The 13,369-nt window shown below is 34.4% G+C and overlaps 1 protein-coding gene across 2 annotated transcripts in view; it reads left to right on the top strand.

The window, feature by feature from the left end:
- Nucleotides 1-13,369, top strand: part of MSH3 (mutS homolog 3) — a 179,616-nt gene that overhangs the window by 87,439 nt on the left and 78,808 nt on the right. For both annotated transcript variants that reach the window (XM_039220117.1, XM_039220118.1), the window contains exons 14-15: nucleotides 10,319-10,506; nucleotides 11,243-11,411. In XM_039220117.1, the coding sequence (XP_039076048.1) occupies nucleotides 10,319-10,506; nucleotides 11,243-11,411 (357 nt within the window). The remainder of the gene's footprint in view (nucleotides 1-10,318; nucleotides 10,507-11,242; nucleotides 11,412-13,369) is intronic.

Consider the following 13,369-nt stretch of genomic DNA (forward strand, 5'->3'; position numbering starts at 1 on the left):
GCACCCTTAACATCATCCTTAATGGAGAAGAATTAACTTGTCTTAAATAAGACAAGGATGGCCCCTCTCACCACTTTTCTTCAACATAGTACTGGAAGTCCTAGCCATAGAATTCAGACAACAAAAAGAAATAAAAGGCATCCAAAGGGGTAAGGAAAAAGTGTAACTTTGACTATTTGCAGATGACATGACACTCTGTATAGAAAACCCTAAACTCCACCAAAAATCTGCTGGAACTGATAAATTCAGTAAAGTCCCAGGATACAAAATCAGAGTACAGAAATCTTTATCAATAATGAAGCAACAGAAAGAGGAATTAAGAACACAATCCCATTTACAGTAGCACCAAAAATAAGATATATAGGAATAAATGTAACAAAAGAGATAAAACACCTGTACTCTGAAACTATAAAACTCTGATGAAATGTCCATTGACTAATGAATGGATAAAGAAGACATACTGTGTGTGTGTGTGTGTGTGTTTACACATTTATTTATACACACAATGCAATATGACTCATCCATAAAAAATAATGTGAAACCCTGAATTTGCAATGACATGGATGGAGCTAGAGTGTACTATGCTAAGTGAAATGAAAGACAAATACTTCGTGATTTCACTCATATATGGAATTTAAGAAACAAATGAGCATAGGGATAAAAAAAAGAGATATTCGGCAAATCAAGGAACAGACTCTTAACTATAAAGAACAAACTGATAGTTATCAGAGGGGAGGTTGGTGGGCAGGTGGGTGAAATAGATGATGGGGATTAAGGAGTACACTTGTGATAAGCACCAGGTGTTGTGTGTATGTGCTGAATCACTGAATCATGTACCTGAAGCTTGTAGTACACTGTATGTTGACTATCTGGAGTTTAAATAAAAGCTTTAAAAAAAAAAAAAAAAGATGAGATATATACTGGAATATTACACAGTGGAATATTACTTAGCCATAAAAAAGAATGAGATCTTACCATTTGCAACATCAGTGAACCTAGAGGTTATTGTGCTATGTGAAATAAGTTAGACTGAGAAAAATAAGATGAATAAACAACCAAAAAAGCATAATCAGACATGTAAATACAGAGGACAAGCTGATGATTGCCAGAAGGAAGGAGGTGGAGAGATGGGCAAAATGGATAAAGGGGAACGGGAGGTACATGCTTCCTGTTATGGAATAAATAAGTCACAAGAATAAAAGGCACCATACAGGGAATATAGTCAGTGATATTGTAATGGCATTGTAAGGTGAAATACGGTTGCTACACTGGTGTTGCATAGCATAATGTATAGAATTGTCAAATTACTGTGTTGTACACCTGGAACTCATGTTACATTATGTTTCAACTCTACTTAAATAAAAATAAAATAAAAATTAAAGAGGTTTAACAACAACAAAAACATTGATGAAAGAAATTGGATATGACCCAAAAGAAATGGAAAGACATTCCATGTTCCAGTATTTGGAAGAACAAATATTACTGATACTCCCCAAGGCAATCTACAGATTTAATGCAATCCCTATTATCAAAATACCAACAGCTTTTTTCAAAGAACTAGAACAAATAATCTTAAAATATATATGGAATCTCAAAAGACCCCAGATAGCTAAAGCAGTCTTGAAAAAGAAAAGCAAAGCTGGAAGCATCACATCTCTGGACTTCAAGTTATATTACAAAGGTATAGTAATTAAAGCAGTGTGGTACTAGCACAAAAATAGACACGTAGATCAATGGAATAGAATAGAAAATCCAGAAGAAAACCCATAATTTGGCCAATTAATCTTTGACACAACAAGAAAGAGTATTCAATGGGAAAAAGACAATTTCTTCAACAAATGTTGTTGGGTAAACTGGCCAGTGGCATGCAAAAGAATGAATCTGTACCACTTTCTTACACCATATACCAAAATAAATTCAAAATGAATTAAAGACCTAAATGTGAGATATGAAACCATAAAAATCCTAGCTACACAGGCAGTAACTTTTCTGACATTGGCTGTAGCAGCTTCTTTCTAAGTATGTCTCCTGAGGCAAGTGAGATCAAAGCAAAAATAAACAATTGTGACTACATCAAAATAAAAAGCTTCTGTACAGTGAAGGAAACAATCAACAAAAGTAAAAGGCAGCCAACAGAATGGGAAAAGATATTTGCTAATGACATAGTGATAAAGGGTTAGTATCCAAAAAATGTAAAGAACTTATACAACTCAATATCCAAAGAACAAACAATCCAATTCAAAAATGGACAGAAGACATGAACAGACATTTCTCCAAGATGGTCAACAGACAAAAGAAAAGATCATCACTTATCATCACAACTCAAATCTATAATGAGATATCACCTCACACCTGTCGGAATGGGTAAAATCAACAACATAAGAAATAGTGTTGGTGAGGATGTGGTGAAAAAGAAACCCTCTGGCACTGTTGGCAAGAATGCAAACTGATGTAGCTACTGTGGAAAACAGTATGGAGGTTCCTCAAAAAGTTAAAAAATAGAACTACCTTATAATTCAGCAATCTCACTACTGAGTATTTACCCAAAAAGTACAAGAACACTAATTCAAAGGGATACATGCACCCTTATGTTTATAGCAGCATTATTTATAATAGTCAAGATATGGAAGCAGCCCAAGTGTCTGTCAAATGATTACTGGGTAAAAAGGCTGTAGTATAGGGGCACCTGGGTGGCTCAGTTGGTTAAGTCTCCAACTCTTGATTGCAGTTCAGGTCATTATCTCAAGGATCAGGCGATAAAGACCCTTGTCAGGCTAGCCTACTTGGGATTCTGCCCATCTTCCTTCAAAGTAAATAAGTAAACATGACAAAAGATGTGATATATGTAGTGGAATATTATTCAGCCATAAAAAGGAATGAAATCTTGCCATTTGCAATGACATGGATAGAGGTATTATCCATTAGCATTAGCATTATAATGCTAAGTGAAATAAGTGAGAGAGACAAATACCATATGATTTCACTCATGTGGAATTTAAGAAACAAAACAAACAAGCAGAGGGGAAAAAAAATAGGTGAGAGAGACAATAAAGAAACAGACTCTTAACAATAGAGAAGAAACTGATGGTTACCAGATGGGAGGTGGGTAGTGGGATGGGTGAAATAAGTGATGGAGTTTAAGGAGTGCTCCTGTCATCACAAACACCACGTGATGTATGAAATTGTTGAATCATTATACTGTACACCTGAAACTAACCTCGCAGTCTGTTTAAGTGTACTGTAATTAAAAGAAAAGATTAAATAATGATAATTAAATGAAATAAATGAGTTTTCCACACTTAGGGAAATAATTTACTTTATCTTTAAAATATGCCTGAAATAGTTATATTTATAATTGCTAATAAACTTTCTATAGTGTTTTATCTCTTGCTGAACTCATTCACGTATATTAAACCCTTTGTCCCTTGTAAAACTTTATAAAATTGAGGGGATATTGTGTTTTTCACCTTCTTACTAATGGGAAGCTATATGCACTGCTATCTCTATGTAATGCTACCACAGCTTGCATTACCTTGGATAAAATGATGATCTGGGAAGAGAGTTAGTAGCGTGTCAGTAAAAAAAAAAAAAAAAAAAAAAAAAAAAAAAAAGACAATATTTAAACCAGGGTCCTTGATTGGGTTTTTAGTGAGTACCCTTTTGGACATTACCATTTTTGATGTAGTTTTGACTACCATTGTATTTTTCCTGGCTATCCCCACATAAGCCACCTTTATTTTCCACCCCAATGTAAATCCTTGCCAATGTAATAATTTTATTGTGGGATAATTTTTATGTGCCCACATTTTAGTTGTGACCAATTTTTCATTAGTCTTTACTTTTTTTAGTCCTTTCCCCCACGAAGTTTTACTGGAACGGTAAGTGCTGCTTCTGAGAATACTTGCAGTGCCCAAGAGGACTTATGTAACTGTTCCATGTGCTTCAGCTAAATTTGAAAACAAAGAATAAGCCAGAATTGGGAAATACTAATCTCCAGGGGAAAATGCCCGAGTTGGTTATGGGGTCACTAGAGTCTATTGTACCATTACTTGGTACACTTGTGTTGTTGTTTTGCTGGCAGTAGCAGATGTTGTCCAGATACAGCACCCTGCCCCCCTTTATCTGCCATCAACAGCCAGCTGGAAGCAGATGATCCTTCTGGTTGTACATCAGAAGGTCAGTTGTACAGCCTAGTGCTATGTCATAGTGCTTCATTTTATCATGTAGGCATTTTATCATCTCATACCATCACAAGAAAGGTGAGTGCAGTACGACAATTTTGACAGGCCACATTCATATAACTTTTATTACAGTATATTATAATTGTTTTATTAGTTGTGCATCTCTTACTGTGCCTAATTTATCAATTAAACTTTATCAGAGTTATGTATGTATAGGAAAGATAGTACGTATGGGGTTAGGTACTATCCATGGTTTCAGATATCTGCAGGGGATCTTGGAACATATCTCTTGTAAATAAGGGGGGAACTATTGTAGTTGAAAGCTTTATGGTTGACATTTTTGAGGTTACAGAGTAGATGCCAAAACCATTTGTTATGTGGTATCATTGGTCCAGTACCTAACAGTCAGAGCATATTACTACCCTTCATCATGCAACAGATCTCCAAGCACCTTGCCTTCATTGCTTGAAAGGATTCACTGACAGTTGTTAAAGATTTTTGTTTTTCTCAAGAAAAAATAGGGACAAAGCTGAGAAAATTATTAATTGGTAGTTAAAAGAGTCAAGGGGCACCTGGGTGTCTCAGTCTGTTGAGTGCCTGACTCTTGGTTTTGGCTCAACTCATGATCTCAAGCTTGAGTCTCAGATCCATCAGGCTCTGTACTGACAGTAGCCTGCTTTGGATTCTCTCCCCCTCTTTCTGCCCCTCCCCCTCAAAACACATAAATAAACTTAAAAATATGTATAAGAGCTGAGTCAAAGAATCCTTGGAATCAAGACAGAAGCATCTTTCCATGCTGCTGTGATTTCTTTTATGCTTTACTTCCTCTCTTAAAACTTTTGTTATTTGCATTTCATAAAATTTGTGTATTTACAAAAGTTTACAGACTCTGGTAAAAGAGTCTAATTCTTTTTTTTTTTTTTTAAATTGAGCTATAATTAACAGCATTGTATTAGTTTCGGGTGTATCACATAGTAAATGGTTTCATATATGTATATATTGAGAAATGATCACCACAGTAATTCTAATTAACATTCATCATTACTCATAGTTACAAAGCTGTCTTCTTATGATGAGAACTTTAAAGATCTACTCGCTTGGCAACTTTCACACATACGATACAGTATTAACTATAGTTACTGTGCTATACATTATATCTCCAGGAGTTACTTATTTTATAATTGGAAGTTTGTATTTTTTGATCATCTCCACTCGTTTCATCCACCTGCCTTCCATAGCAGCCACAAATCTATTTTCTGTATCTGTGGATTTGCCTTTTAAAAAATTTTTCACATAAAATTATATGGTATCAAATCATTCATATTAAAAGTAACCAAGAATGACTTTTGTTTTAGAGTTTCAAACTATACTTAAGTGAAGGAACTTATGACTCACTTAGAAGTTGTTCGTTGTTGCTGTTTTAATGTTTGCACAAGAGGGTGCCCAAAGATTGATTCAAAAAGTGATGATTAGAAATGACTTGGTAACAGACCAACTTTAGTAAGTCTAAATGCTTCAAACTAATTTTTTATAGATTAGTTTGCTGGCTTTTGGAACACACCAGCAAACACATGTCTGTTCTTTATCATTAGATTACTCTAAATAAACTTATGCTGTATGCACCAAATGGTGAGTGATATCCTGGGTACAGACTGTGCCAATTATGTAAAATTCATAAAATGGTTAGGAACACTGTTTGGATGTTGTGGAAGTGGTAAGCCTAGGCCATATGGCTGTGTGGAAAGTGCCATGAAATAGTCACAAATAGGTATTTTCATATTGATATTAGGGGATACCAACTGGGCTGGCCCTGAAACAAAATAAATGTTTCTTTTGATAGTAAAATTTCAAATCCAAATCTTAGATAATAGTGCTAGTCTTAGAAACCCATATTAACTTTGCTCAAGACCTATTTTGTAAGAAAATGATACATAACTGCTAAGATTGGTGAATACATTTAAAGGATTATAGCACTTAGTAAATGTTAGAGGAGAGTGTTTCCAGAATTTTGTAGGCGAGAATGGTTTCTTGGCCCGACTGGTATAAGCCTACAGCCACCTTTCAGTGTGGAACTTAGGCTGGAGTTCTTCCAATCTCATGATGACCCGTTTCCACACTTACAATGTGTTCTAAAGCTCTTCCACAGAGAAATTTGCTGCTGGAAATGGGATTGAATGTGAGTGACTCCAGGAGCAACTACTTCACTCTTATCCTCAGCTTTCTGGCAATTCTACTGAGGTGTTTTATTTAAGAACCTGGAGAACAGAGGCGCCTGGGTGGCTCAGTCAGTTAAGCATCCGACTTCAGGTCAAGTCATGATCTTGTGGTTAGTGAGTTTGAGCCCCACCTTGGGCTCTGTGGTGACAGCTTAGAGCCTGGAACTTGCTTTGGATTCTGTGTCTCCCTCTCTGCCCTTCTCCCGCTCACATTCTGTTTCTCTCTCTCTGAAAAATAAACGTTCAACAAACAAACCCTGGAGAACAACCTGCCTTGGGCACTTAAAAGTGCAAAGTGCTTTTGCAAAGTGCTTTTGGTTGTCACTTTGCTTCTGTTGCTGATTTATACCTTATATCTAAGGGTGAAAAATCAATCCCTTCTAGTCTCTCAAATTACAAAAATTACAAGAAATTATTATTCAAAAATTGTATTGAAAATGTTTACTTTTAGGTCTTCACTTTTGTTAGAGTGTATCTATTTAATAATTAACTATGAGTATTGGTCAGAGAACTTCTAGGCTCCACATTACGAAAATCCAGCTTCCTGTATGTATCATTTTTATCATACAGTGGCCTGAGGAAGAGATGCTTTATGGTATATACACTTTGGATTCAACTTTTATTCAATTGGACCTTACTACTTCTTTTTTTCTTTTTTTTTTTTGCATATTTTACCTCATTCCTTTTAGCTAAAAATTCTCTTTCTATATATGTTCTGAGCATTATGTGCATATTACTTATGTATACTTATAATTAACTCATCCCTAAATCATCTTCTTATCTCAAGATACTTTTTTCCATCAAATATTTTATTTTCTTAAACTTTCTGACCTGGTTCACCCTAGACTGATTGCCCTTTATACTTGCTGTATAGATAAAATTCATTTGCCTTGAATTGAGTCTTCTATTCAGTCTTTTGTATTCCATGTCTTCCTCTTGGTTTATTACTTTATTCTGATGGAATACATTCTCTAGAAGCATCCTGGAGAAAGGTTATTGAAAATAGAGTTGGCCCCTGAACAAAGCAGGAGTTAAGGGCATCAATCCCTGTACAGTTGAAACTCCATGTATAACTTTTAACTCCCCCAGAATTTAACTAGTAATAGCCTACTGTTGACCTGAAGCTTTAATGACAATTGATTAACACTATTTTTGTATATTATATGTATTATATACTGTATTATTACAATAAAGTAAGCTAGAGAAGAGATGTGAAGAAAATCATAATATTAAAAACTTTCTTTTAAGAGAGAAAACACATTTACAGTACTATAGTATTTATCCAAAAAATTTGTGTAGAAGTAGACCTATACCATTTCAACCTGTGTTGTTCAAGAGTTAACAGTAAACATTTTGAGATGTTGATGTCTGGAACTGTCCCTTTTTTCTACTCACATTTGATTGGTAGTTTTACTGGGTATAAAATTCTAGGCTATACATTATTTTCCTTTAGAATTTTGTTTTACGCCATTGTTTTCTAGCTTCTATTATGTTGAACAGTCTGATTCCTGATTTTTGATGTGATTTTTTTTCTCCCCTTTTAAAAATTGAAGGAAAAATAAAAATTGAAAAAAAAATTTCTTTTTTTCCCAAATGTTCTAAAATTTCATTTTGATTTGCCCTGATTTGTTTCTGTTTTCAACCATTGTATTGAACCCTTTAATCTGGCAACCAAGTTCTGAGTAATTGTTGTGAATTATTTTTTGGTTCGTTTTTGCAACTATTTTATTTGAATTGATTGAATTTCCATTCTCTGAATGTTCCTTTAAAAAAAATAGCATCCTGTTCTTGTTTCATGTTTGCGTTATTCTCTGTTTAACTGAGGGTATTGGGTTTTTTTTAAAGACGTTTTCTTCTACTTATATATGCTGTTTTCCCTCAAATGTTTGTTGATTGTTTTGTGTTTTTCATTTCACTTCAGAATTTTTTATCTGATGTCTGATCATTTTTAAAGAGTGGAGGGCTAAAATGCTGATAGGAAGTGCTTTCTAGTTGAATATGGTTTGCAAAATATGAGCTGAACTGTAAAGTGTGCTAGCTGGTCCATTTATGGGGAGAACTCCTGCTTTAGTATCTTCAGACTTTTCCTCTTGGGCTTATGAAATTCTCCAGGGTCTCAGGTTAGGCCTAAATGGCTAACCGTGTTCTGGGAACTAGATGGGGACAACTGGAGTCTCAGAATTCAGTTTGCAACTGTTTTCTTAATCCCTTACTTTTGGTGGTACTGTCATCCTTCCCTGTGCCTGAAGATCATTCATATATTCTGTGTTTTCCCTTCTCCAGGGAATAAAGCTAGTCTTTTGTCAGGTAGGAGAATGGTGGTTGCTCAATGGCATGGAGAGGAGTAGAGTGTTGAGGGATAATTGCTTCTTAATTCATTTTCAGCCAGTCATTTGCTATCTACCCCCAGCTTCCTCTTCCAAAGATAATTTGTGCCTCCAATTCCTCAGTATTTTAGGATTCTTGGTGTAACTCAAGTTGGATCCTAGTTTACCTCACATCTAGCTTAAGATTCTAATATCTTGAGTCTTCTAAATCAGTGACCACTTGTCCATTTAATTCAGTGCTTCTAAGTTGTTGTTGCCCTTGTCTTTTCTTCTAGTTATTTTTGAGGTTTTATGTCTTTTTAATCAACCTTGGACTGTAGTTTCAAGATAGAGTGAAATGAGATGCACATATTCGGCTTATTCTCTTTATCAGAAGCTCCAAAAGTAAAAATTATTCATGTTCATGTTAAAAAATTGTTAAAAAATTGCAACAGTGTATACAGGGGTATAAAATAAAGAGTAAAAAGTTCCTCTACCTTCCCGTGCATACATACTCTCCAGAGGTAACTGGACTAAGTTAACATGTGTATCCTTTAGAAAATTTTTTGTTCATGTTTTTATTTAGGTAGAATAATGCATATAGTATAAAGAGTCAAAAGTGAAAATTTACTGTATAAATACATATGTGGCATTTGATATAAACATATACAATGCTTATTTAATATGTTGAAATTATGGAGTTCCATATTGATGTATACATTACTATGTACAGATGTCTTAATGTTTTCAACTGTTTAACAGTTTTATATGATGTGAATTTTTCCTGATAAGATCTCATTTGTTAGATACATGTTTCTTATTTATCTTTTTAATATTACTACCAACAGTGCTACTGTAAATACTCAGATCCACATTTTTTTTTCACTTCTTGTTACACTTTTAGTTTAATTCTTAAAAGTGGAATTGTTTAGTCAAAGGATATATGCAGTTTACTTCTCAAAGAGGATATGCCTCTACTAATGGTATATCAAAGAGTCTTTCTTTATACCCTGTGTGACTCACCTGTTACCAGACTTTTAAATCTTTGACATTCTGATAAGTGACAAATGCTATCTTGTCATTTTAATTTGCATGTTCTAATTATATGTGAGGTTAATCAAGTGCTTATTGGACATTCTTTTTTTTTTTTTTATGAGCTGCATATTCAGTTCACTTAGCCATTATTCTTTGGATTTTCATCTTTTCCAGGTTGATTTGTAAGAGCTTATTATTCTGGAGAAAACTATGCCATTTAATATGTGTCTTGCAGATATTTCTTCAGAATTGTTCTTTATATTTTTGACATTGTTTACTGTATTTTTGCTATATGATCAATATATTTTAAAATGAGAAAATATTGAACAAGTATTGGCTTTATTATCCCTGACCCAAATTGTTTACTTGAGAGCTTTAACATGTTATGAGTATTTAAACTATTGATTGAACATTTAGGTATCAGCAATACTTTATTGCAATTAACTAGTTTATAGGGTAAATTAAAATTTTCCTTTATTCTAATTCTAACTTTAAAAAGACTGTTAATTAAAAGACCACTAATTAAACATCATGTTTATATATCTTGTATTATTTAGCTAAAAAATATTTCTATTTTCAGTGTTCTACGCAAGAGTTCTTCTTGATTGTCAAAACCCTGTATCACCTGAAGTCAGAATTTCAAGCATTAATACCTGCTGTTAACTCCCACGTTCGGTCAGACTTGCTCCAGACATTTATTTTAGAAATTCCTGAACTCCTCAGTCCAGTGGAGCGTTTCTTAAAGATACTTAATGAACAAGCTGCCAAGTAAGTAATAGATTCTTAGATTCTTGTCACTGCTGGAAATAAAGAACTAATGTATTTGCCCTTTGGTGAATGGATTCCTTAGCTTCCCTCACAGTAATGGTAGGAGTTGCCTGTGATATTAGAAATGAAATTGGATGCTAACGGCTGTTTATTACAGCTGGAAGTAAACTTCTGCCATCTAAAACTTGGGCAGTTCATTATTTAGGACAGATACAGTACTTCTCCAGGTACCAGATGATGAAAAGATAAAGTCCAGGCAGAGCAATTGATAGCATTTTATTAATTTAAAATTGGGTGGCAGATGGCATCTTACACTCACTTCCTAGATATGCAGTGGTCTGCCTTATATTTAGAAACTTACAAAAGCAGAGTTATCCATTAAGAGGTAGTCATTTCACAGTTCATCCCATGAAGAACTCTGTATAAAAAGGGGAAAAGGCAGTCTATATATTTGTGTTTATTTTCTGAGTAGTCAGACAACAAATATTTGACTTTATCTCTCATTTACCCTATGGAAATCATGAACTTGCAAATGAAAATGATGTTAGGATAATTTTGTCTGTCTTCAAAGAAATTACGAAACCTGCCCATAAATACTTGGTAGCAGAGCTGGAATTAGAGCCTCACTTTCCTAGCTCCCAACCCTTTGCGCTTTTATCATGCTGTGAAAAATAATTGATGATTGGTATAGGTAGTATGCTTCAATATGTATATTTGCTTTTTTCCCGTTTTTTAGAATTGGGGATAAAACAGAATTATTCAAAGACCTTTCTGACTTCCCTTTAATAAAAAAGAGGAAGGATGAAATTCAAGAAGTCACTCACAAGATCCAAGTACATTTGCAAGAAATACGAAAAATACTAAAAAATCCTTCTGCACAGTATGTGACAGTATCAGGACAGGAGGTAATGTCTGACATATTTTTATTTTGCATTAGTTTATGTCAAGTAGAAAAGCTATTTTAAAATGTGAGCAAATATCCAAGGATAGGATGAAAATTTGTTTTGTTTTCAGATTTTTTCTTTTGTTCCTTGGAAATAAAATATGATACCTTGTTTTGATAAGAATGATTTTAGTAACAGTGTTTTGTGTGTTTATTTACTTTAGTCTCCTGGTGAAATCATGCAATGTAATGTTACATGTGTTTTAATACTATTTCTTGAAATTGTATTATAGAAAACCATGATTATTGTAAATAGTAGTGTATAGGATTCATTTACCCTAAATCTAGAAAGTAGTTAGTCTTTGATGTCTGGCCTGCAGAATGATATGAAGAGAACCACCTGTGTTGATTGGATCATAGTGATTAAAGCACAGGGTTTCCTTCTGAAGTTAGTATAGCTGCTAAAAAATGAAAAGCAAAAAACAGCAACAACAACAAAACCCCATAAAAAAACAAGAAACAAAATTATAGTGAAAACCTACAGTTAATGAGTCTTCTATAAGATTATATAAGTGCTATTTAGAATGTTTTTTGTTTTTGTGTTTTGTTTTTGTTTGGTATGTGTAGTTCTGTTTAAAGGTTGATATTATAAATATCTGAGTGAGAACCAGGAAGAAGTATACTTTTTAAATGTAGTTGTACCTTTCGGTCTTATTCTGAGCCTTAACGCATGCTACTTCTATATCTTATGCTTAATAAAATATAAAAATTCTAACTGAGGAAATTTGAGAAATTCTACTTTAAGATAGCAAATTAGGAAATGTGTGAATAATTTCCAGAGCATGAACATTTTATTCCAGATTTTGAAAAACCAATATTTTTCTAGTGGGGAAGAGCTTAATTTCAAATAAAATTTTAAAAAAATTTTAATGTTTTATTTATTTCTGAGAGAGAGAGAGAGAGACAACATGAGCAGGGGAGGGTCAGAGAGAGAGGGAGAAACAGAATCTGAAACAGGCTCCAGGCTCTGAGTTAGCTGTCAGCACAGAGCCTGACTTGGGGCTCAAACCCACGAAACGCGAAATCATGACCTGAGCCAAAGTCAGATGCTCAACCAACTGAGCCACCCAGGTGCCCAGGTGTATCCAGGTGGTAGTTTTACAGTAAAAATGGGGAAAACTGATCAGGAATTCATAAGGGTTAGTAGATTAGCATGTTTTGTTTTGTTTTAATCAGTGTGGTAATGAAGTTTAAGAAAAAGCACAGTATGGAGATCAAGTAATTGAATTAAATAAGTAGGGAGATACAAATTGTCTTATTCTTTACTTAACCTTTAGATTAAGGTGTTGAATTTGAGGCAAGAAATGTCTTTTTTTTATTTTTTTAATGTTTTTTTATTTATTTCTAGGAGAGAGAGAGAGAGAGAGACAGCGTGAGCAGGGGAGGGTCAGAGAGAGAGGGAGATACAGAATCTGAAGCAGGCTCCAGGCTCCGAGCTGGCAGTCAGCACAGAGCCTGACATGGGTCTCGAACCCACGGACCGTGAATTCATGACCTGAGCCAAAGTTGGACGCCTAACAGACTGAGCCACCCAGGAGCCCCTGAATCTACTTCTAAATAAAAAAAATACTTGAAAATTCTTGAGGAGAAGAAAGAAAAGGCGTTAGAGTAGGAATGGGTTAAGTGTGATATTGAAGAAAACAGAGAGCAGTTTCTGGAATGAATTAAGCAAACTTAGCAATGATCCCAGCCCAGTGATATGACAGGCTGTAGTTTGAGTAACAATATCTGACATTTAAGCAACAAAGAATTGGATCCTAGGAGTATGCAGGAAAATTGCTAGAACAAATCAGGGCAGACTTCTTGCATCAACACCTAAGGAACACTTAGAAACTGTAGAGCAGGTGAAGTGGCTGTGAGAATTTTCTAAGCTTCCTGAAATATTTGTTAATTTCCAGTTTTAGTCGGTTTCCTTTTCTG

The sequence above is a fragment of the Hyaena hyaena genome, unplaced genomic scaffold (genome assembly GCF_003009895.1).
Source record: "Hyaena hyaena isolate Hyena2069 unplaced genomic scaffold, ASM300989v1 scaffold_862, whole genome shotgun sequence".
Taxonomy (NCBI): Eukaryota; Metazoa; Chordata; class Mammalia; order Carnivora; family Hyaenidae; genus Hyaena; species Hyaena hyaena.